The 27,348-nt window shown below is 29.6% G+C and overlaps 1 protein-coding gene across 1 annotated transcript; it reads left to right on the forward strand.

Moving 5' to 3' along the window:
* Positions 1-248: 248 nt before the first annotated feature.
* On the forward strand, positions 249-27,348 carry LOC117174255. The gene is made up of 3 exons (XM_033363171.1): positions 249-668; positions 22,395-22,576; positions 24,862-27,348. The coding sequence occupies exons 1-3, from the start codon at positions 582-584 to the stop codon at positions 24,989-24,991; spliced, it is 399 nt and encodes a 132-aa protein (XP_033219062.1). The 5' UTR covers positions 249-581; the 3' UTR covers positions 24,992-27,348.

The following is a 27,348-nucleotide window of genomic DNA, read 5'->3' on the forward strand; positions in this document are numbered from 1 at the left end:
CATATAGAATACGAGAGGGTGGTTCGTTTCCTTCGTCTTTTGACTCGTACCGATTTCTTGTCCCACCCCCACTTCCGGAATACCCAACCCCCGTGGTATCGTCGCTCAAATCGCAACTTAGGTTCAACTTATTACTTATTATTATAACTTCTAGCTTAGTCTTACCCCCACCAGCGGTGCCGGCTAGCTCACAGCCTATATAAACCCTCGACGCCTCGAAAGCGTCCTCACTCTATACGAGAAGACAGTCTATGTATAAAGTCGAGAACAGTGAATCGCGCGAAGCTCAAACTCAAACCATAAAGTTACGAAGACTCACTCGCACGCCGCGCAAATTGATTTAGTTTGTTTTTCCGATCGGAACTACTTTTTCTTATTTTCCACTGACTGAGAAAATCACGTTGGGTGTTGTCAGACGAACGACACCTTTTAGAAAAAAAATCGTCGTTGGATTCGCGCCAGCGATACTTTGTGCGATTGGCCTGTGCACTTTCGTTTGGAACTTTGGAGAACTTCTTCGTCCAGTGTGAAGAAAGGAGGTGAAAGGGTGGTACAAGGGAGCTGACTTGGAACAAATTAAAATGGCACACTTCAGGCTATTTTTTATCGTCTTCGTCGCTACCTGCTGGTATGCTTCAATGATTGACACCGCTGTCCTCAGATCTGAGGTGAGTTTTTGTTTATCTTTCCTGGCCTGGCCCACTTTTAGGGACTTCCAATGTTTTCTTCATTCTCAAGATCCGATGACCGGGAACACGCGCTACGAGCAGCACATCGTCCCACGTGCCCTCTACCAATCCACAACCGTCGGAGCTCGTCAAACTTCTTGCAATTTCTGACCGTCTTTCATCATTCGATTTCAAATTTATTTTTCTTCTTGTCTTACAATAGCAAATTTCAATTTATTTATTTATCATGGATTCAGTGACATCGTCCCACGTGCCTTCTGTACATCCACAACCGTCAGATCATGTCAAATAAATATCTTGCAATTTCTAACAATCTTTCGTCCGTCAAAAAAGTTTTTTCTTCTCTTTCATCAGGAAATTTCAGAGTATTTATTTATCCCGGATTTAATGACATGTCGGAGTTCAAGATTAGTTTTGTGAAGAACCGTTTGAAAAACTATTTTTTTATTTATTTGCAGAATTTTGGAATAGGCAAATTTCAAATTTGTTTGTGTGTAACACTTTTTGTAAACAGTTTGTTCATTTTCTCTCATTAATTTCGATCTTGTTCTTGTTCAAATTCGAAGTTAAGCATTTGAATTTGTATGGAACTTTTTTGAGTTTAGAAATAGATTACACTCACCTTTTTAAATATGTATTTGTACTATACAACGTTTGTTTGACTTTTAAATTTGCTTTCGCCTAAATGAAGTTTATTTTACTTTTATTACTAATTGTCTAAGTTAGTAAATTTGAAATCAGTTTTTTATGTTATATTCACTGAGAAAATTAAATTTTCAAATTGGCTTCTGATTATAAATTTGAACAATATTTTTTTCTTTACTTTCTGTTCGAATTGTAGCGTTTATTGGAAATTCTTTCAAATTGATATTAAAAGAACAGACATTTTACCAAAAAACCTATCTATAAAATATCACAAATTTCACATCACATAATGTAACATACTTCAAAATCAATTCGATTTCAAATTTTTTATATTTCAAGTTCAATTGTTAACTTTTTTAATTATAAAATCATTCCGTTTACATTGGGTAATTCTAAAATAATTTTTTTCTGTAATAAATTTTCATTTTCAAGCATAAATTTTCAATCTTTAAAGTGCAGTTTTTGAGACTTAAAAATTTAAAATTAAAAGCTTTTGAATTTGAAAATGTTTGATATCAAATTTTTTAAGTTTTATATTGACCTGTTTCGATTTGAAGGCGTTAGTAGTTAAACATATCCGTAAACGTCCGATTAAAACTTTATAAACTATTCTCATTTTCAAAATAATTTCGAATTGATAGATTCATACCAAAATGAGTTTAACTTATTTAAAATCCTATTCGAACATTGTTTATCTAATATTCTATTTTTAAATCATTTAATTTGAATTTTTTCACCAATATTTTACAGTTTTGAATCACAGCGTTACAATTTTAATTATTCTATTTTTAAAATGTTTAATTTGTAAGTGAAAGTATTGAATTTTGATGATCAATAATAATTAAACAAGTATTAATTTGAAATAATTTAAAATAAACATTATTTATATCACAAAAAGTTTGAATTTCAATATTCTAATTTTAAAAGGGAAGACATTTTTTTATTAAATTTTTTCAAATTGGAAGATGAAATTTTTGTTTTTTACATGTTTATTGAGTTCAAGGCGGGCAAATTTGGTATTTTTAACATTTTCATTGAATTTGTTACGAAGAAATCATATTTGAGTTTTTCTTAATTTCCAGAAACACATTTGTATATTTTAAATATTTTATCAGGTTGGCAGGGATGAAATTTTTACTTTCAGTTGTGTATTGAATAGAAAGAGTAGCCGATTTTTTTTTACTATTTTTCTTAATTTGAGTTGAAAGGGAGGATTGGTTTTAATTTAGAGCACTGAAAACGATAGATTGGATTTGTATTTTTAACCAGAAATATTAGAACTATTCAATTAACTTAAAAATTTCAAAATTAAAAGTTTTTTAACGTTCAATTGTAAAAGATTAAAATTAAAAAAGTTTGACTTTAAGTTACGCTTGCAGTTTAGTTTTGATTTGTTCAAATCAAAATTTTTTTACTTTTGAAAATTTAAATTTTGTTACTTCATAACTGGGACTTTTTTCTCTCTATTAAAACGGCCACCCTGTTAATATTTCCAATGTGTAGATTGATAAATAATTCAAACGATTCAAGTCATGTTTCTTATTCAAATACAAAAGTTGAAAATTATAATTGGGATAGTAGCTCTTACTTTTACTATTTTCAACAGCATTTTTGAAAAATCTTGTGTAATTTTAAATTTAAGCAGTTTGATTTAACAAAATTTTATTTCGCTTAAAATTTAAATGTTGATTAAATATGATCTTATTATAACTTTAATTACATTGTCTAAATTTGAGGATAATTATTCATTGATGTTTTCAATACAATCTAATGTTTCGACAATGTATGAGAGTATTATAATTTTTGGAGTTTCCGGTTATAATATATCATTGCACGTATACGGAACACATTCCTAACTTCTTCATCTATGTAAGTAACGCACAGAGCGAGTGAACATAAAGAACATTCAAACATTGGTCGGCGTCTTATCAAACTTTACTTTCCCTACTTAAAGGCTCTCCTAATTTATACTTTATCTACTTGGCATCTTGCCAAACATGTCCGTTCTCTACTTAATGTCTGTTTCTACTCACTCTACACTTATTTTAATTTTTGCAAATGCATATTTAAGTTTTATGTATTGTCTTGAATTTTTTATTAGTGATTTTCTTTCCTGTAGATAATTAGATTATTTTTCAAAATTAAGGAAACAAACCAAATTTTTTATTCCCATTTGCACTTAATTTTCTTAAACTAATGTTATCCTTTGATAATCAGAGATATTTTAAAATATTGGTTGTGTTCTGCCTTAAAAAAAAATTAATATATTTACCATATATTATTAATTCTATTTCCTGGAGATTTTTAATTCAGAAATGTTTTAATTTTTTTAGAGTTGAAGTAACCGTCGAAATGACTATTTGAGACGAAGTAAATCACTGGGAGTCAGCATTGCCGAACAGCGACTTATAAAGTTAAAACAAAGTCTAATTCAGTATAAAAATTCATTTTTTTTTTAAAGTGTAGTATTTTTCGATCACTAAACATGGATAATTATTAGAAATCTATTTTTTATACAATCAAATTTGATTTTAAGTCAAATTCTACTTACTTACTCGTAGTTCCATCTTAAGTATCATTTACAAGATAAGATTTCCATTCATGTACTGAAGCCCATAAATATGAAATATTAGGAATTCATTCCACCTGCAACCCAAATCGCAACTTTCCTCTTTTTTATAATAAAGTCATTTGAATTATTTTCTCATTATTTCCGCTGATTTTCCGTATCAAAAGTAGTAAAACCTCGTATATTTTGTTTCTTTAACGATCTCAAGACAAATTAAAAAGATAAAAGGAAATACTTTTTATGTCCTCCTTGGTCCCATCTTTTCTCACTCGGTTGTAAGTTATAAGTTTCTTGAAAGTCGTTTTGCGACCCTGAAATGAATTGCGACGAAACATTACTTATGATTTCCTCGAAATTACGAGAAAGTTCTGTGCTCTGTTATATTTAGAGAATCGGGGTTCGTTGAGACTCAAGTCTAAGAGATCGAAAACGAAGTCAGACCACGAAGAAGAATAAACAATCTGAAATATATGCAATAATTATTGCAAATACGAGTCTAGCAGTCTGAATCTCGTGTTGTACCTTCCGCAAGGGCAAACAAGTGAAATGAAAAAAAGCAATGCTTCTTTTTTATTTATTAAAATTTCAAAGTTTATTATGTCTTGAGTAAAGAATTGTTTTAGTTTCAAGCTCTTTTTTAATAAAATGGACTTAAAATTGAAAAAAAAATCAAACGGAATTGAACTCGCAAAACTAACACTACAAAAATTGCTTTTTAATTCGAAAAATTTCTAAGCATATTTTGAATTACAACTATGAAAATTTCTTTTTATTTTTTATACAAATTTGATGTGTTTTGGAATAATACAATTCAAGAATATTTATTATTAATATTATATTAATGGTTGAGTTGTTAAATAGATATTAGATTTCATCGAGGAAAATGAGCTTAAAGCGTGAAGTTATCCTTTTGCATTTCACTAAACTTGAGGGGGTTGGCTGTAATTGGTGGAAGGAGCAATAAATCTGCCTTTTTATCGCGTTTATCTATTTTTCGCTTAGATGTACAGATTGGCAAAATGCAAGACTCTGGGCATATTTGTCTAGGGACTACAATTTTGATTGAATTTGTTCATTTCCATCTGAAAACAAGGTTAATTAAATTTTTAAAAAATCTATGGGAACCGATTTTTAAGACGGGTTTTCATTTAATCAGATTAAAGAACGAGTTGAAGAATGGAAATAAAGTTTTTATTCCTAAGTAATACCCTCTTAATTTGTATAAAATCGAGTTAAAAACTATTCAGATTCATTCGCAAATGATGAAGTTATTAGAAACCATTTATAATTTTATCAACTTAAATTTTTTAAACAGATATTGGACCAAAAGTTACTATAAAATGGCTGTTGGCTTTTCAAAAACACCAGTCTTAGAATTTGCTTATTTCCATTTTTAAAGAAAAAGCATGAACTTCCAGCTTGTTTAAGAAATATTGAAAGCATATGACGTCACTTCTAGGTGACGGCATAGCGCGACAAAAATACAAATATGAAAAGGGCATACTTTTTTCTTTTTCAAATAAAAATTTGAAAATATTATATTTATTGAATACAAATGGGTAAGCTTTTTGTGCGGTGGCCCATTAATCTCATACAGCGTGTTAAAACTAATCAACACGACTTAGGCCAAATTGTTCAGCGTTCTATAGAGCTCATTTGAAAGTGCGTCGCTGGTCAGTCGAAAACGTTATTATTTGTTCAATATAAATTTGCCTCATTACAAATTCTATTGATATTAGATTTTTTTCCATGGTTAGTTCGATGGTAGCCGGTTTCAAACAGAATGCTGTTTCTCAGCAATTTCAAAGGAACGTACATGATTATTACAGCTAGTATTAGTGAGCAGCGATTTTTATTATTTAAGACATTGTATAAAAAGCTCAAATCAGCGGATAAATATCTCAAATAAGAATCTCTTATATTCAGCTGCATGTGCACGCAATATTTTTTGTGTCAACTGTAGGAAATTTTCGATTTGAGGAACAATAGAAACAAATTTTCCAGTAATTTGGAAATTTATGGTAAAATTACCGAAAAATGTGTGGAAATTTATACAAATTTAGAATATCAGACATTGTAGGCCTGAAAATCAGGCAAAAGTCACGGAATTTTATTAGTCTGCGAAAATCAGGAATTAAACAAAATTGGTGGAGTCTACATTACCGGCGCCGGCAACATTGTTAGTTGCCGGCGCCAGCAAGATTGTTGGTTGCCGGCTGCTTTTCTCGAAGACCAAAATACGAAATAAAAGCAAATTACGTATAGCAGTCATGCAAACACCTTAAAATTTAGTTTTCATGGTCAAAACTGATCAAAAACATGTTTGTAAAAAGAAAATTCGAAATACTCGATACTCTAAATGAGTTAGTGTTCTGTTCATATTCTAGGAGTGATATGAAAAATGAGTGGTACTGCTGGATAGGTGTGAGGTTTTGAATGGGAGTGGGTATCCCCGAATGTTGACTCTCTCCAAAAATTGGTATGAAAAGACCCATAAAAAAGGTTATGTATAAGAAATATTCCCGCCGCGCGGGCACATTCTCATTGCGTGCTGGGCACTCTTCTCTTTACGAAACTCGCGCTTCCTGTTTGATAACTTGTGTCCAATTGAAAAATTTCATCAAGATAATTTGTAAATCTTATTAAAATCTACTGAAAACAACGCTTTAAAGTTATGGATCTCTTAAAAATAGAAAATTGCATATTTTCGAAAATGATTTAACTTTTGGAACTTTTGTCTGATTAAGAAAATTCATGATAAGAATTTCGAAAAACATATATTTTATATCTAGTACAAATTTGGATAGATATTTATTAACCTATTTAAAAAAATTTTTTCCTTTTTTTGAAAATGTTCAAAATGTTGAAAAGCATATAATTTTGTGAAGTTTTATCGGCAGACCGGCTGACAGATACCGATAAAATGTTATGATTTTCGCATTCTGTGAGTTTCGAAACGTAAAGATCCGTTAAAAACCAGAGGTCGAAAATTTGGACGATTACATTGCACGCTCATGAATGAGAATGTAAAAATTTTTCTAAAATTTTGATAAAGCTCTAATTTTTTAAAATGTAGGCTAATCGAAAAATTCGGCTAGAATAGTTTTGAAATATATTTGGTATCTAATGAAAATTTTAAATGAAATTTTTGGATGTATGAAAAAAAAAATTTTTCTATTTTTTGAAAATTTTCAAATTTTTGAAAAGTATATAACTTTTCTAATTTTCATGAAAATAAAAAATTTTAGTTAAATAATTTTCCAGTGTTTTACCCATCTATAATAAAATTTGAAGAAAAAAATTTTTTAATTTTGAAAATTCTTAATTTTTGAATTTTGGTTGAGAATATCTGATTAACGAACTTACCCTTCATTTTGGGGACCTTCAAAAGTGTATCAAATGCGGACTCGATAGGACAAATCCTTCAAAAGTTAGCGTGGCTACAACATTCATATAACCATACATACAGACATACATACAGGCAGCCAGACACCGACAAAATGATATGCTTTTCGGATTCTGTGCGTGCCGAAACGTAAAGATCCGTCAAAAACCAGAGATCGAAAATTTGAACGATTACATTGCACTCTCATGAATGAGAATGTAAAAATAGGTACGAACAAAAAACTTACAGTAACGGTAAAAATGAATTATTATAAAATAACTAATTCCTAAAGCCGAGAGTCTCGGTAAACAATTCATTATTCGATTAAATTACAAGAATTATGTACAATAAAATATATAAGACATTATTTGTGACTAAACACAGGAATTAATTCTAGCATCGCCACAAAACGTTGACAAGAGTTAGGGGCCAACATTATTCGTGAGTCCATTCACAGCGGTGCCTTCCCGCCCCCACGTGGCGTTGGAAAAGGGGTAGGGGTGCGACCTTAAATTATTTCTTTAACCAGTCACAAGGGTGCCTTCCCGCCCCCACGAGGCGTTGGAAAAGTGGTAGGGGTGCGACCTTAAATTATTTCTTTAACCAGTCACAAGTGTGCCTCCCCGCCCCCACGAGGCGTTGGAAAAGGGGTAGGGGTGCGACCTTACATTATTTCTGTGTGACCAGTCACAGGGATGCCTTCCCGCTCGCACATGGCGTTGGAAAAGGGGTAGGGATGCGATCTCACATTATTTCTGTAACCTGTCACAGGGATGTCTTGCCGCCCCCACATGGCGTTGAAAAAGGGGAACGCTTCGTTAAACGCGTCAAAAGCCAAAAACTATCAAAATAACTCCTCAATTACATGGTCTTACTCTAAAATGCGTAAAAGTCCCTTTCGTTTGCATATAAACTTCGTAAATGAAAAAACCAATTTTTTAAGTTTTAACACTGACAAATTATATTTGCTGGTGTTTTCATGTCCAGGTTTGTAATCAGAGTATCAACATACGTGAGTATACGATTTAAAAAAATTGTAAAAAAAAAAGAAAAAAAGCCGGCAACTCAGAATGTTGCCGGCGCCGGCAGGCTAGCCACTACGAACAAAATTTTGCAAAACTTAAAGAATTTCTATAAGAGGCACTTTAAATAACTGTCAAGAATCATAAGTTTGAAATCTTTTTTTAATTTTAAATTGTTTTATTCCGTTTATGAAAGATTCTATTTTAAAAATGTTACAATATTAATAAGATTCGGACCTTGGTTACGAGAATGGTCAGAGGAAATGAAAAATTGTTCTGGAAAAAATAGGGAATTTTGGGTTTGTTAGTAATTCATTTGCCTTTAGATTCTACACTTTTGTTGAAAACTCGTCTTTTTGAATTGAAAATTCATTTTTTTTTTGTAAAAAATTAACTTTTTGAAATATGTACTATTACATTATTCGTTAAAAATTGATCCTTTTTTGTTGTAAATTAAACTAATTTGTTGAAGGCTGAACTATTTTGTTAAAAATTTGATCATTTATAATCGAATATTCAACTAAATAGACAAAATCCGAACTACTTTCTTAAACATTTTTTTTCTAGTTTCGTCCCTGAGTGAAAATTTAACTATTTTATTGAAAATTGAACTTTTTTTAAAGAAATTTTTACTTTTCCATTTTTGACTAAAAATTAATCTTTTTTAGTTGAAAATTCAACTCTTTTTTTTTGTAAAAAAATTAATCTTATGGATATAAGATTCGTTTTTTTGGCTTAAGAATTTAATATTTTTGATGATTTATTTTATTTTTTGTCTGGAAACTCATTCTTGGTTTAAAAATTCAACTATTTGGTTGAAAATTTAAGTATTCTGTTAAAAACTCATCTTGTTCAGTGGAAAATTCCACATATTTAAATTGAAAATTCATGTTTTATGGTAAATATTTTTATATTAAATATTAATGTTAAGGAAACATAAAAAACTGATCACAGGAAAAGATTTATGGAAAATTTCTAAATTACCGTAAATTTCAGGTATCCAAAAAATTGTCGCTACTTCATGGTAATTTATCGGTAATTTACGTTAATTTGTCAGTCATGTATGGTAACATCACTTCGAGTTGGTCCAACCACTGTTCGCAACTCACAATCAATCTGTCTAGTGCCAATTCATATTCAAGTGAGTTTATGGTTCTATCAGTCCTGGAAATTAATTTTCAAACGAAATGCGCAAGCGCAACACTCAGGAAAAGTAACCTAGCTCAAAGTGCGGAAACGCAGCAGCTAGGAAAAGTCTTATTATAACTGCTTTTTACCACAAACATTCTATGCACGCGTTCCAAAAATCCTTTTCTTTATTCAATTGTACTCGTATTATTAGTGATTTTAGAGCGAAGAGTTTCATATTGAAGAAATGAAACAAATATAGTGAAGGACCCTAAACAAGAAAGAAATAAAAACCTTTTTGAAAAATCAAGTTGCTTAGATCTCTTTGAAAATGGATCAACTTTGATTAAATGAAGCAAGGTTAAATTATAATGAAAATTGTAACCTCTAGATTAATTTTGCCAAAGCCCCGCGGTTGGCCCTACCGTGTGGTGTGGCGGCAAAAGAAAGAGCAATTTCTGAGTGCAATTTCTTATGCTGAAGACATTGAATAACACCAGCGAGAACCAGATAAGACGCAGCCATTTGCAGTCATGCGAGCCACTGGAACTTTTCATTCATGAACCCAAGTTACATTCATGCTGCACTCTTATTACGAACCCTCTCTCTCACTCCTTGATCGCCTGCTCGTTCACTCACTTACTACTGACACACTCACCGCCCGTTCTTCAATGAAATACAAACTCCTCTGCCTCTCCTGTCTCGCTTCCTTTACTCAAGTCAACCACTATCTTGACTTTCATCAGAAAAAAATCCATTATGTGGCCGATCCGGATGAAAATCATCATATGTAAACAAGAGTGATTTTACCAAATATTTCGAAAATATCGGACTCATCAGTGTCGAAACCCTGATGATTGGTTGTGCGACACTGCGTGTATATGATTTTCAGTGGCTGTTTTCAGTTTGTTTTATTGATAATAAAAATAATATACAAGTTTTTGCAACTACTATATTCCGTTTGCAACATGAAGTGGGTTCGCAAAAATGTTTTTTTTTTATGTTCCTGTTTTTTTTAATTCGTTTGTTTTACAACAACGAAATGAGATAATTAATTGAAAATTAAGAATACCTATTTTTATATCAAGAGCAGCCGAGAGACTCAAACTGAAAATCACAGCCTGCAGACGGTTCTTTGTTTATCTCACACCATGCTTCTCACATGAACGTGTCGTTTATATAAATATTCTGCAGCATTCTGGAGATGAAGTTATGCATAACTATTCCGGAAAATGTGCATACGCAGTATAAATTCTATAGATTAATTTTTGTTCATTTCAATAGTTCAACTAAAAAAATAATCAAGTAGGATAAAAATTCAAACATACTTTTTCTTGCTGGGGATTATAAAACTGTCCAAAATCATGATTATAGACTGGGAAAAACTCGGATGTATAGTCAAGTAAATATTTAAATAAAAAGAAAAATTAAACATTCTCTTACGTAATTTTAAGAATTTAGGACTCCTTTAGTCCAATTTGTCGACGGATGTACAAATATTGTGTCGCTGGTAGTGGCTTTGTTAAGGCGTTCGCCTATTGTTTGTTTGTGGACATATATTAAATTATTATTTCCTTTTGTTCAACTTTTTCGGGTGACCAAATATACTTAATATCTATATCTTTTGAACGTTTATGATCAGCTGGATTATGTGCTATTGAAATACACCCATTTTCATCTTCAGAAATTGGTATTGGATAGACTATTTTCAATTTAATAGTAATTCGAAGAGATTTTAAGCAACAACCTTCTTCAATTCCTTCAAAAAGTGCCATATACTCACAAGAAAAGTACCCGAGGTGTACATAAAAAATATTATTATGTTAATAATTAATATATTTATATATTATATTATATTTATAATTAATAACTATTATAAAATAATAGGGAAAACTACCTTTAAATTGTACCCCAAACCAGTTTTTCTATCTTATCTCAAAAACGATTTGGAATTTTTCAACCAAACAAACGTTGCAGCCCACCTTTAAAGTTCACCCCCAAAAACAGTTCTCTGTAATATCTTTATCTCAGACTGATATTTTGTCAACATAACGTGTCAATTTTTTACTACGACACAATTATGTTATTTCACTTTTAATTCAAAATATATGTCATAGTAAGCGTTCCAATATTACAATTTAAAACATGTGTTGTGAATAATTTTCCGTGTCACCACAAAGCATTAAATTAACTGTAGGGGTTATTCGCCTCTTGCAATGCATTTTTTTTCAAAAACCCCGAGGCATATCTACTTTTATTTTTAATTTTCTTAAAGATAGTACAATGTACAATAAAATTTAGCTGATTTGAAAGTTTTTTTATATAAACAAAGTCAAAAAATCACACTCACCCTTGGAGAAACATGGGAGTTGCAAGCCCTCAGTATAAAAAATATGTTTCAATGGGCGTCTTAGTGTAAGAAATAATCTGACGTTTGTTTGGTTAAAAAATACCGATTCGTTTTTGAGATATTAAAGAAAAACTGTTTTTGGTAATAAACTTTCAGGGTGGTTTTAACCCTTTAAATCGACATATATTACAGAATGAAGAAAATCGTGTAGGTACTGCACCTCGGGTAATTTCCTTCTCAGCTTCAGTTGATGACGTTGGAAATGAGTTTTGTCTTTTAGCATGCCAAGTTATTATAGTTTGGTCAAACAATTTAAACAAATATCTATACTAATGCTCTTATGATAAAGCTCATTGCTAGCTAGTAAATTAATCGAAGAGTCAGTGATCCTTTTATGTACCTTATTGAATTATTTTTAAACTTTGCCAAAGTTCTTTATTGTTTTTATGTTGACACCGACTGAGCAAGTTAACAGCTATACATAAATCAGGAGGTGTACACAGCATTTATATACATTAAACAATCGCTCAGATTTTTACACGGAGCTTCGTAATATACATCAGAGTTTAAACGTTTATAATTTAATTAGACCGGTAGTGGGGTATTTATAGCACTAGAATCACTCATATTTTAATGTTTATGCCCAAGCAAAACTTGATTTCATTCATATCACCCGTTGAGAATTGCTTCTTCAAATACAGCTCAAGATTTGGCATGGTATTTTTATCAAGTGTAACGATTAAAAGATCATCACCATAGAGCATTATGTAGATATTTCTAGTCACATCACCTTTATCCACAAAATGCAAACATCGATCTATTCAAGAATTTTTTAAACTATGTCATTTGAGTACGAGGTCAAAATGTTAAAATCAACATCTAGCTGATTGTTTTATACTTTTCTTACATATAATCTTTTTTTTTACTTCAATCCTTTCTGGTATACGCATATTCTCTTTCAATAAACCATTATGAAATGCAGTTTAACCATCAATTTGGTGAAATAGTAATATGTGTTGGTTCACAAAAGTTACGATTATTTGATAAGTATAGTTATCCCTGCCACTGGTACATAGGTTTTGTTATAATCTAACCAGTACTGTTGACTAAATCCTCTTGAAACTACTCGCGCTTTATATTCAGATAGGTTTCCATCAGTATAATTTTTAATGTCAAAAACTTACATACAATCTAAAATATTTTCATTATTCAGACAAGGCACTATTTACCATGTATTATTTTGCAAGATTTAGTCAATTTCATTTTGTATGTCTTCCTTTCACTGGATTCTATTATCACGTTTTTTTATTTCTTGATATGACTTCGGAATGTCACAAATTATCGACTGTATACTTAGATAAGAACTATGCTCTTCATCATGAGAAATAATGGGCATGTTTTTAATTCTTTGCACTGCGTCGTAATTTGTTTTCGTATAGGCCAGTTTAAAAGTTGTCGCCTGTATGTAAGCTGTTTATGATATAAATCTGTTTGAGAGTCAGATTTATCAATTTTAGTCTCTTTCGCTTTTACTGATTTCTATATTTTGATGATTTTTCTGTCTTTTTTAGTATTGCATTTTTATTTTCAATTACATTAGTGTGTACAGGAGGTCGTAAAGTTCTCAAATCATCATAATTAAAAATTAAATTACGTTCTACAAACAATTTATTTGATTCGACATTCAGTACTTTGAAGCCACTAGATTCATAACCCACAATCCGAGCCTTAATCGTTCACTCGAAAGTTTGTTTGTGTTTTACAACGAATTTTATATTATTATATTATTTTATCGTTGAAAATAACGCTTATTCCAGCTTCTTGGATTCGGCATACAGATAACAAATGGCATGGAAGATCAGGCGCGTATAGAACATTTTCTAAGACCCAGGTCACAATTAGGTTTGTTGTGATTTGTATCGTTTCTTCTCATGTTGCGGTTATAGTTTCATCCTTTTCCGATATGGAAATTTGGAATAGTGCTTTCAACTCCGTCACAGTTGTAAAAACCATATAAATGAGTAACTAGGTGATCACTTCTTTTAAAATCCAATAAAAATGTTAATTTTTTTGATGAACTTGTCTTTCCAGTTGGAAAGGCTTCAAGCACAAAGGCAAAAGTCCATTTGTCTCCTTCAATTTGGACTTTTCTCATAGTTTTTTTGTCTGCAATGTTCGCATGTTTTATATTATATTTAATGTAATATTCTCTTTTTAAATTTCGATATTTTGAAGAATTAAATTCCCGTGTAGGTTTATTATATGGTTTGGTTTTGAAGTTTGGTCGACAATTTTTCCATTTTCTTATAGTTTCATTATTTTCTTCGGATTGTTTCTTGTTTCTTTCATTTCTGTTTACAACATCTTTCCACTTGTTTCACTAGTTTCATTGCGTAGTTTTATTTCATGATCCAATAATCTGGTTTTCGCAAATGCAAGACTTAAGGTGTCAATAGACAGACCTTGGATTGATGTAAGAACGCGTCGTGTCAAGTGGGCAGTTTAAAGAGTACTCTAGCAACTTCGCTCATTTTCATTAAATACTGCTCCTGCCACCTTTGAGTTTGATGCGCAGTAACTGATTTTCAACAGCCAATTCTGTTGCCAAACTTTTCAGTTACTGTTTCAGGACGATCTTCCGTTTTGTTTTCTTTGTTTCTTCAATTATCACCACTTTAACTTTGTACCTATTCGAATGTATTATCACTTTCTTTTAGTTTGTACGTAAGGAAGAAGGATCTGCAGATCCGCCCTCGCAGCAATAATATACTGAAATATCCTATTCGATCCTATTTATCTTCCAGGTTGTCCCAGATATATGAACAATGTACATGCCCATTGCGAATTATTACACTTCACACAAAAATATGTACATGGATGACTAATGGCATCAGAAACCATATGCGAGATCGGAATAGTATTCATAATGCATGGAGGAAGGTTGGCTGTTCGGCTTTGTATGATAGCTTTAAGGAGCTGAAGAACCATGCCACTGCTTTGAATAGAGAAACAAGGGATATATATAAACAATGCTCAGAAATTACAGTGGATCACACAGAGTGGAAATCTATGGAGACAGCTGTGGGCTCTTGGTTTGGTTAAATCAAATGTGACGAATTGCCACTAGCGTGCTCAGTGAATGATATATCAATGCTTATTTATTCATAATTTGTGGTAACCCTTCATAAAATATAACAGTTAAATGGCTCTCGGATATTCTTGACTTTGGCCTTGATGACGCTGGTTTTCACTTCGGTGATATATCTCCTCTCTCGCTTATCAACAGTCTAACCAATATAAAAACTGAGGCGAGATAATATGATGATCTCCAAAGGTATATTCAGTGTACGCCAGATCAAGTTAGTGAACTAGATATGATCTGGTCAAAGATGACGCGAAGGCAGTATTCGACTGGGCGGAGGGTAACGGGATTAATCTTGATCTCAAGAACTGAAGCAATTGCAGTTTAACAAAAAGGCCTTAACTGTTGAACTTAGAAGTCACTTGGTATCCTCTTTCATAATGCCTCATTTTTATTATTGTTGTGCTGTCTGAAATAAATTGACTAATGAACTGAACACGAAGTTCACAAAATTTCAATACTTCTGCATCCGGTTTGTTTTCGATCTCAATCGTGATGAGCACATCTCTACATTTGTACTTGTTCTTACGAGGGGCGTCATCCAGCACAAATAAACGATAAGTTCAGGATATCCAGGATATATATGGGACGTTGCTGGGATATTCAAATGTCCCAAGTAGGATATAACATTTTTTCTATATCCTTCATGAGATATTTAAATTTCCTAGAAACGTCCCAGGCAGATCTGCATTTTTATAACAAATTGACAAATTGGTCTACACGAATAACGTTTTGAACATTTTGAATCGATTATCTTGCTTAGCTCTGTTTTTAGATTTTTTTATTTTTTATGTTAAATATCACTGCAGAACGTGTGGTTTATATAAACATTGTGGAGCATTCTGGAGGCGAAGTTATGCATAACTATTCCAGAGAACAGGCACACGCAGTATAAATTCTGTAGCTTTATTTTTGCTTATTCCAATAAAAATAATTAACATTTAAAATCTATTAAAATTACAATTTCTTATTATAAGCTGGAGTGAAATCTTTTATCTTCTTACATTATTGGACAAAACAGTGAGAATTTTTTTATATTTGGAGCAATTAAAATTTTCCAAATTCCCTAAATTGCCTAAAATCCCTAAAATCTTAGAATATTCTGAATTCCTAAAGTTCTTTAACTTCGCTGTATCTCCTGAACTCCTTGATTATTCTACACTCCTAAAATTCCTTGAATTCCCTACAAGCACTGAAATTCTCTGCATTCTCTGAAATGCTTAAATTCCGGAAGTACTTGAGTATTCGGCATTCTTTGAAATCCCAGAATATTTTTAATTCCTGAAATTCATTGAATTCTCTTAATCTCCTGAATTTCTTTAATATTCCGAATTCCTGAGATTCATAGAGAATTTTAAATTCCCTGAATTCTCTTAAGTCTGTGAAATTTATGAATTTTTTAAATTTCTGTGATGCTCAGAAATCCCGAAAATTATCTAAATTCATTAAAATCCTTACATTTCTTGAATATTCTGAGTTACCTGAATTCATATAATATTATGAATTCCTTGAATGTTTATAATTCTAATAATAATATTCGGATTTACCTTAATTTCTTAATACGTATAAATTTCTTCAAACCTCTCAATTCTTTGACTTCTTTAGAATTCTTAATTTCTTTGAAGTCCTTGAAAATTCTAAATTTCTTGAACTATTTGAATCCTCTGAATTCCTAGAATTCTCCAAATTTCTTCAACAATTTTTGTAATTTTGAATGATTTAAAAAAAATGTAAGCATAATTCCAATCAGTTTAAAAGGTATTTAAACATTTAAGAGGTAATGAAGAGATTAAAAATATTTTAAAACTTCGAAAGATTTCGGAAAATGTACATAAAATATTTTAAAATTTTTTCCAAACTTTTACAAGTCCTAGATATTTATGAAACCGACTCGAACTTTTGCTATTATTTTGTAAAAACGTGTAAAAAAATCTTCTTTGAAATTTTCTAGATTCTTTTTCGACACATCTGAAATCTTACAAAAACTTTTGGAGTTTAAAAAAAATTTTAGGAAAATTATATTTGAAGAACTTTAAAAACAAACTGATAATACTTATGTCCTTGTTCTTAGATATCGGAATCACATTTACATTTAGCTCGAATTTAGGTGTACAAAAACTTTAAACATGAAAATAGTTATTCAAAATGTTTATTTTGTATTAAAAATTATTTTCCCCTCAAATCAAAAAATCACACGCGCGTAGCACGCGTTCGATGAAGCTAGTAAAAATAAACAAGATGTGTTCCTTTACAGGTAAAAACCTTCTGACCAGTAAATTTTGATCGTGACGATGCTTGGAATCATTTTTTTTAAACCCTTTATTTTAATCAGATTGCAAGAATATTTCTCGTAATAACTGGAATTAAATTCTAGGTATCCTTTCGTCTCTTAAAGAGAGTGAATTTAAGTAGCAGTTTTGTAATATTGTATTCTCGATTAATTACGTAAAAACATTTAAACAAATTTTAAATATAATTTTGAAATTTTTCAAGTGAATGCATACATTTTCATTAGATACCTAGGAAAATGTTAATGACAATTTTAGGAAACATTCGATTCATTTTAGAAATTCTGAAAAAATTCAAAAAGGAATTTATTTAATACTTATGGGAAAATGTTTTATGATTTTTTCTTTTTAGAAATGAATTTGAAGAGAAAATTGATAAATATTTAAAAACATTTGAAATGATGTACTAAAATCTCAAAAGAGTGCAGCAGGTTTTAAAGCAAGTCGACTAAATTTAAGTGATATTTAGCAGATTTAAAAATATTGTTAAATAAATTTAAAATTGAAAAGATTAAAAATAATTTAAAACTAAATGTAAATTTTGAAAGATTTTTCAACATAAAACTTTAGAATTTTTTAAAGGATGTAAAGTTTTAAAGAGAATAAAATATTCTTAAAATTCCTGGAAAAATATGAAATCATTTTTTGTTTTGAAAAATTTAATTTTAAAGAAAATTTTAAAATATTTCATAACATTTCAAAACATATCCAAAATTGTGGAAAATTTTAAGGCAGTTTTTTCTGATTTTGAATGTTTGTTCAAAATTTTAAGACTAGTTTAGTCAGTTTAAATGGACATTTAGGGATTTAAGAGGCTTTGAAGTGATTAAAAATATTTGAAGACTTGGAAAAATTTAGAAAAAATTTTGAAAATTTCAAACTTCAAAATGTCCTAAATATCTATTAAACTTTTCTCTAAAACTTTCTAGATTCCTTTTCAACACATCGTAAAGCTTTGAAATTTTTTTGACATTTCTCAAAATCTAAGGAAAATCCTGTTTAAAAACATTAATCAACTAAATAGTTATTCCAAATGTTTATTTTGTATCACAAACTATTTTTCCCCTGAAATCAAAAAACCACACGCGCGCGCAGCACGCGATTGATGATACTAGTAAAAATAAACAGGATGTGGTCTTTACAGGTAACATCCTCTGACGAGTAAACGTTAATCTTGATGGTACTTGGAATCATTTTATTTTATTTTTTTGTTTGTTTCAAAACCCTTTCAGCTTCATCACAGTGAAAGAACATTTCTTTGAATAACTGGAATTACATTTCAGGTATCCTTTCGTGTCTTAAAAAGTCTGCATTCAAGTTGCAATTTTTTTACATTGCATATGTCCGCTAATTGCTCAATTATTTGCATCCATTTTTCTTTTGGCAGTCGATTCAGAAATGTTCTGAATACTCATTTTTTATAAAAATTGTAAACCTTTTTTTCTTCTTGATTCTTATAGAATAAAATATTTAAAGTTATTTAAAATTTTGGTTGCGAAATCATGCCAATTAAAAAAAAAAAAATTTTTGATTTTGTACTAATAGAAAGAGGCTTTTTTTAGTCCCTTTAATAGAAGATAATCTTATTAATAAGATATAATTTCTGGGCTGAAAAAATTGAAAGTGATTCAAATTATAATTTTCATGTTTCATTTTTAAAAGTTTTAGATTCTTACGTCAATTCCGTTTCAAATTCAATGTTGAACTCCCAATTATAAAATTTATCTAGTTCTAATTTAATAAATCATTCATTCTAAAGCTTCAAAGTTTTAAATGTTTACCTTTCTCATCTACCCCCTTTTTCCCATTTTTTTCGCTTACATGCAAACTGAATATTAATAATATCTAATAAGAAGATCCAATTATATTCGCTTGAAAATTAATTTCTCTTATTTTTTTATTAATTATTCTTATATATTTTGTTCAGGATTCATCTCTTTTAGTTTAAAATTTAATTATTTTATTTTAATTTAAACTATTTTATTTAAAAAGTCATCTTTTTGTCGTAAATTGAACTGTTTTGTTGAAAATTCGCTTTTGGTAGAAAAGGAATCTTGTTTGAGTGAAAGTTAATTGTTTTTATTTAAAAATTTAACTAGTGTATTTTTTGATAAAGAATTCGTATCTTTTGTTTGAAAATTATATCATTTGGTTGAAAATGTAAGTGTTTTGTTGACCATTCATCTTTTTCGAAATAAAATTCTTCATTTTGGATTGAAAATTCATCGTTTGCTAGAGTAGTCACCTTTTCGGTTGAAAGTTCATTCTTTTCAATTGAAAAGTCTACTATTATATTTTTAGTTCAGAACTCGTCACTTTTGGTTAAAAATTCTACTATTCGTTTGAGAATTCAACTGTCTTCTGAATTATTCATCTTTTTGGCTTGCAAATTCAACTACTTTCTAAAAATTCGATTATTTTGTAAAAAATTTAATTACTTTATTGAAAATTCAACTGTTTTGGTAAAAATTGATCTTTTTGCGTTAAAAGTTAAAGTATTGAGGTAGGAAATTAACTTTTTTCTAAAAATTTATATTTTTCTGTTCATTTTTTTTTATTTAAAAAATAATTTGTTTTAGTAGAAAATTCATCTTTTAAGGATACCAAACTATTGGTTTCCTTGACCAAAGTTTTTTTTAGTTGCATTCACTTGTTTTAAATTTAAATTAAAAATATTTTTTAGTTGAAATATCTACTATAAAATTATTCGTTGAAAATTTATCTTTTCTTGTTCAAGCTAATTGAACTACTTGGTTCAAACTTGAACGAGTTTGTTAAAAAATCTTTTTTTTATATATTAATCATTTTAGTTGAAAATTCATCTCCCTGGTTGAAAATCATATTTTTTACTTGAAATTTAATTTTTTAACTGAAAATGCAACTTTTTCCGTTTTCGTTCAAAACTGATCTAATTTTTGTTGAAAGATCATATTTTCGGGCTTAAAATTCAACTGTTTCGCAAAAAAGTCGTCTTTTGTTTGAAAATTCATATATTTTGTTGCAATATCGGCCTTTTTGGTAGAAAGTTAATATTTTTGGTTCAAAATTCATCTGTGTTGTTTCATAATTCATCTGTTTCGGAAAAAATTAAGTTTGTTATTGTTGAAATATTAACTACTACATTTTTGTTTAAAATTCATCTTTCTAGGTTGCAAGGTCAACAATTTGGTTATAAATTCAACTGTTTTTGGTTCAAGTTTAATCTTTTTTGTTTCAAAAATCGACTAATTATTTAAAAGTTCATCTTTTCAGGTACCAAATTCAAATATTTAGTTATAAATGTAACTAATAAAATTGAAGAATTTTGTTAAAAAGGCATCTTTTCTTGCTCGAAAATTCAACTGTTGTGTTGAAAATACTATTTGGACAGAAAAATCGTGTTCTTGGTTACACATTTTACTATTTTGTTAAGAATTTAACTATTTTGTTAAAGATCATCTTTTTTGTTTCAAAATTCGACCATGTGGTTGAAGATTCATCTTTGTAGGTTGAAAAATCAACTTTATCTGTTAAAAATTCGTCTCGTTTGCTTAAAATCTCAATTATCTGGTTGTAAATGCAACTGTGGACAGCAAATGCATTGTTTTCTTTCGTAGAGGGTTTAAATATGTGGTTGAAAAGACATAATTTCGTATAGAAAATTCATCTCTTTTGTATAGAAAATTAATCTTTGCTGGTTGAAAATACAACTATTTTGTGCAAAATGCAATATACTTCGACTTGAAATATTAGGAACATGATTACAACATTAGTGCTATGTAAAAGAATTTATTCCCTTATTATTCCCCTATTTTCGTGAAAAATCACCCTGTTTCCCCTATTTTTAAAGCATTTTTGGTGAACAAAATTTTAAAGTAAAAATTAGATTTATTGCATATTTTTCAATGATGAAAGCATTATAATTATATCGACCCTCATTGCGATGAATTTCGCAATAGGAGAAAATTCTCTGTCAATCATTAATTAAATTAACAACTTAAGCGTGAAATTCGTTGAATGGTCGGGTGCGAGGAAATCAGAGGAAAGAAGGCAATACTATATAGAAATTTATGACTTAATTCGTCTCTTTTTGAAATAAAAAAACATTCAGAAAAATTCTTTTTTTGAAATTATCAAGAAGAGAAGGTTCAAGTTTTAAAAGACAAGTGAGATTTCTAATCATATTTCATAAAAAAAAAGTATTTTTACATTTAATTATACATAAATCAAGTGGAATTTGTCATTTATGTCACGAGAAAGTTTTTATTCTGGATCGACCTTCAGTTAAACAATTCTAGTTTGTTTTGATGGATCCTGACTTGCAAGTCATATATGATATCAGAGAGGCCATTAATAATTTAATTCTGTCTCCCTATATGGATCTCGGCGACAATTGTCCGATTATTTACATTAGCCATAAGAGCTACATTGGTATGACTTGCAAAATTTACTTGTCAGAATAAGGGATTTTTTAAAATCCTGTTTATATTCTGTGAAATAATTTATTTTCGAATATAAGATAAACATTCAGATTTTGCATTATTTCCAAGTTAGAAACTTTTATTATTGTTTTTTAAATTTTATTTTATCAATGTTTTACAATTTTTATAAATCTTAAATTGATTTCGGAACTTTGCCAATTTTATTTAAAAGGTTTATAAAATTTAAGAATTCAAATTAGAATATATATATATAAAAATCCGAAGCCTTCAAAATTATAAATATACGATTGCGCAGGTCATTGTAGAGTAAGCGCGCGAATAATTTACGTTCTCGCACGATAACTAGTGATTTATAATGAGGAAATCTTTTTCTTTTTCAACATCCGAGGTCACCGACTTTGACCCTGGCCTGACGCAAACTGTCCACGATAAGCAGATAATAATTTCATCTCTTTACTTTCTCAATAGACCGTTCGGCCTTTTGTAACTAATTTTTCTCAGAACGAGCCGAAACTGTAATTTACTGCAAATTTTATTAATCAAATCATTTATCAAAGTCGTGGATAAAACCTAATTAGTCAAACAGCATTTAGCATAAGGAGCCCCTATCTCCACGAAATTATCTCTCATCCTTGTGATGCAACATTGTAACTTAAAATTTATAGTGTGCTCTAATGAATTAATGCATCAATTATTTATATAATTGTATGAATATTATTTTTTTTATTTATAAAATTTAACATTTTGTGTTGCAGAACTTCCCGGAACGCCTGCAAAAAGTGATGGAGGAAGGATCAAAAAGGTTAAGGATTCGGAGAGACAGCGAACCCAGCGAAACTAATACGAACAGTGAACCAAGAATTTGCTATAGTACACCATGTGGATGGGCAGTTTACGTTCCATTCACTCGCCGTGTCGAATATTTCATGAAAAATACGTAAGTTCATTCATACAATCATTAATATTATCCAAAAATCAAGAATGTACATTTTTATATTTATCCGTCATCAATCATTTTCGAAAATAACGTATAGAAACGACTGCAAAAACCTCGAAAAATAAAAAAAAAATTTCCGAATAAGAAATTTCCCGAAAAATGAGATTCGCAAACAGTTTTTAATATTAGCAAATTAAAAAATTTCCAAATAATAATCCCAACTTTTTATGATATTAGCGAATGTGAACATTTCCGACAGAAAATTGCCAAATTATAAAATATCGGAACTAAAAAATTCCCGAATTGGAACTATACATGTTTTAAAATATAATTTATTTTATAAAAATACTATAATCAAATATTTTTACAACAAAATGTTTTTAATGTTTCTAAAATTATTGTTTGAAAATTAAAATAATTGAAAATATATTTCTGTAATTTTAGAAACTTTAAATAGTACATTTTTTGTTATAGAAATATTTGAGTAGTGTATTTTTAACCAATAAAAAATTTTTATGAAAAAAAATTGGTTGAATTTCGGGATTTTTCCAATTCGGTAATATTATAAACTGTTCGGGAACTTTAGGGTGTAGGGAATTTTATTTTTTGGGATTTTTTAGTCGTTCCAAAATTTCAGAATAATAAAATGACCGAATAAGAATATTCCAAAATAATAAAACTCCCGAGTAGTTGATAATATTACCGAATTTGAAAATTCCCGACAGAAAATTGCCGAATTATAAAATATCCGAAATAGAAAATTCTTTGATTTAAATAATGAAAATTTTTTATTTACAAAATAATTAAATTATTAAAATTAAAATTAAATTTTGCAATTAATTTTTTTATTTATAACAAGAATATAATTGTTTATATTCAACAATTTTCGGCCGGGAATTTTATTATTTTCAAATTCGATAATATTAGAAACTGTCGGTAATTTTCGAATTCGCTATTATTATAACTTTTCGTGAATTTTCCAATTTGAGAATTTTATTATTTATAAATTTTATAATTCTTGAATTTTATAATTCGTGAATTTTACTATTAGGGAATTTTCCAATTCAGGAATTTTATTATGCGGAACTTATATTATTTGGAAATGTAATTATTCAGGAAATGTGCAGTGTCGCAAATATTATAAACTGTTCGGGAATTTTTATGATTCTAAAATTTGATTGTTTGTGAATTTTATTATTGGACAATTTTACATTGTCGGAATTTTATTTTTTCAGGATTTTTCGGTCGTCCTAATAAATTTTCTGAATTTATAAAATTACCGAAAAATAAAAAACCCGAATAATAAAATTACCGAAAAATTTATAATATAACTGCATTGGAAAATTTATTATTGAATTTAAAATAAGAAAAAAGAAATTTCTCCAAAAATTGTGTCCGAACCTAATATTATTACCTAATTTTAAAAAAATGCTATGCAAATTTTGTAACACAATTTTGAATTCAGAATGATAATTTGTTCATCCATTAATAATATAAATTCAAACAATAATTTAAAAACACATTTAAACATCACACCAAATGTTTCTTTGATGAAGATATTTGATTGTTTTATTTTCAATAATTAAGGAATATTTGACAAAAACTGATTTTTTAATTGTTAAAGTTCGGGAATTTTCTAATTCGATTATTTTATTCTTTAGGAATTTTCAAATTCGGTAATATTCTAAATTGTCGGGTTTGCAACTTTCTTGGCCCGGATACATTTTTTATTTCCGGTTACATTGTCATTTTCAGATTGTTTTAATATTATGAAAATTCTCTTTAACCATTACGTGTTTAATAAATGCCCTACTTATAAATGATGTATTTGCTCTAGTTATAATTTTACGGTTTTTGAAATTCAACCATTTTAATGTAAAGACTTTTTTCTTTAACAATGAAGAATGGAAGCTTTAAAGGCCAAAATAAGTGCAAAATTTTATATTTGAATACAATGTTGACTTTTTCAGACTTGAATGAAAAAAAAATCGAAATTGTGTGTACTTATAAATTAAAAATTTTAATTCAATCGGAAACAATTAAGCTTTTCAATATGTTTCATTTTAATCCCTAAAATTATCAGTTTTTGAATTTATATATTTTTTATTTTGAAACTTTGAATATTTTTATTGAAATAATTTTAATCGGTACCTTAAAAACTTTGACCCTTAAATGTGCCTATCCTCCAGACTTTATTTTACAAATCCTCGGTCCAGCTTATTATTTTTCTAAATAACTTTTCTTTTTTAAGAATAATTTCTAACTACTTTTTTCTTCTTTTTCAGGTGTGAATGTTATGACGAATCTTACAAATGCGTTCGTACTGATGATGATTTGTCTGTCAGTGCGTATGTTTACAAGTGTCGCCAAAATACAACTTCGGAAGACATCGAATCTCCGGATGATGCCAATTAGACACAAAAACTCTCCTCGGTCCCAAGAAACAGATTTCTTTTCTGTCCGTTCGGCCGAAGAAGCAGCGAAAAAAAAATCTAGCAGAACTCAATAGCCATTGGTCTCGATCATCCAAACTCTACAGTAAACTTAAAAAAAAAATCTCTCAAGCGATATGAAATCTTTGCTTAAAGAAGAATTTTCAACTCAAAATTATAAATCTCTAAATCTATGACTTTCCCTCATTTTGAAATCTTACTCATTCTAATCGTCAAACAATGTTTCAATTTAGCCTCTACTACGAATTTTCTTACATTCTCGCATGACACACGACGTCTAATGTAAAGGACGTCGCAAGAAAGTAGCTAATGGTTTCAAAAAGTCGCTTTCAAAAGAAAAAAAATGTGTTTAACTGTTGTTTTTTTTTCAATAATCGCTGCTCTTAATGACAGTTTCCAAAAAATTGGTTACTTAACTTTTTATACGTATTAGTATAGACTCCCATAGAATTAAAAACCCTCTCACTTGAAGCTTTTTTTTAACATTAGCGGGTGTAAATATTGTTCCATGGCAGAGATTTGGCAGCGATTCAGTTTCCACTCTCTATTTAGTATCGCATTCAAATACAGACGAATTGCAGTCGGAAATAATCGCGTCTCCGAATTTTCATCTGGCAACTTCTTTTCTTACGCTTTCATATAGTTTTGAAAAAAATTCAATTCTACTCTTTTCCCGTCAAACTTCAATTCGATTTTGACAAGGAAGTGGCCGTTTTTTTCAATTCATAATTTTTTAAATTAAGGTCATCACCCCAAAATAAAATTGTAAAATTTCCAGCACTCAAAATTTGATTGGTTTCGAAACTGGCCGCAATATTGGATCCTAGGAATTTCCAAATTTTCCTTTGGGCTCGTGACCTTTACTTAGAAAAATTATTAATCTAAAGAAAGTACATAAAACTCCACTTATAAGATTTAAATTCGGAGACTAGGTTGCCAAATAGGATTTGGTTGTTGAATGAAGAGCGACTGAGGACCAATAAAAGGGGAAAATCCCCATTGGTGAGTAGCGAGTCTTGAATTTATGTGCCACACAAGCTTAGTCTTTAAGTAGGTTTTATCGTTGTAAATTGCTCACGTATTTTATCATAGACACTTATTGGACATGAAAAAATTTCCATTCAATACTGATTTGATAATTAATCAGAAACGACTTACTTCAATTCTTGACTTTACCTAGAGAGTAAAAACAGACTATTTTTCAAGATTTCTGACACTGGAACGCAAAAGAAATTTCGATTTCTGAATACTTATATATTTAATTTCAAAACACAGTCCTTAGGCTTAGAAAAGTAGAGGTAGTAGTTAGGTATGTGTAGTTAATTAATTGTAACTTTCCTCAAAGTACAAGGGGATTTATCGCAAAATCACTATTTAACGTAGGTGCGATTTTATTAATAAACTTTATTTATTTTTGGAAAAAAATTCACTAACGTTGCAAAACACGGGACTTCTACATTTCCTCCTTCTTATCCAAAATCTAGATCAGCGAGTTTGAACAAAATTATTTATCAGCTTCTTTAAACTCGACTCTGAAAAAAATGCAAATCAAACTTATTGACCTTTTCTTTTTTTTTGCGACGTCACGGGTGTGAAAAATATTGAACTCGATTGAATGCAAGCCATCATTTGTCTCCTAAATTAAAGCCATGACGTACGAAACACTTAACTCTTAATAATTCTCCTCTCGAAAAACTGAGAGCAAATTGATTATTCAAATATTTGTCTTGTTTTAATATTAACTAACGAAAGCATATCTAAATTGTCGATTATTATTTTCATTTTAATCATTTAAGTAGAAATTGATTTGGGAATAATTTCTCTCGTTGAAAGAAGAAGGGAAAAAGTCGACGTCTCGATGTTGCGTGGAAAAAATTTGTCCGTAAAAATTTTAATTCCATATAAATTTTCCATGGAAATAAGATTCAATATTTCATCTTCTTTCTCGTATCCGAGATCCAGCTACAAGTTCGTGACTTTTTTACAGACAAATTTTTTCCGCGTTGTGCAGTAACGACCAGAATTTTCAGTCTACTAAAAAAATCATATTTAAAAAATTCCTCTTTTTTTCATGGTTATTTCAAAAAAAAAATAATAAGATTTAGAGAGGTAGCAAAAACTCAAAAATTTAAACTTCGCTGATTAAAGTTGAGAATCGAAAATTGTTGAAAACGAATGCACAATGTTCATGTGCTTTGACCAATTTTAGATTACACATGCTATCTCAGCCCATGTTTGTCTACCTATTTTTAAATAGGGCTAAATCGACGCAAAATTTAATCAGCCTTCTAACTGTTTTTTTTTTCAACCATCCCAACT

This window comes from Belonocnema kinseyi, chromosome 6 (assembly GCF_010883055.1).
Source record: "Belonocnema kinseyi isolate 2016_QV_RU_SX_M_011 chromosome 6, B_treatae_v1, whole genome shotgun sequence".
Lineage (NCBI taxonomy): Eukaryota > Metazoa > Arthropoda > Insecta > Hymenoptera > Cynipidae > Belonocnema > Belonocnema kinseyi.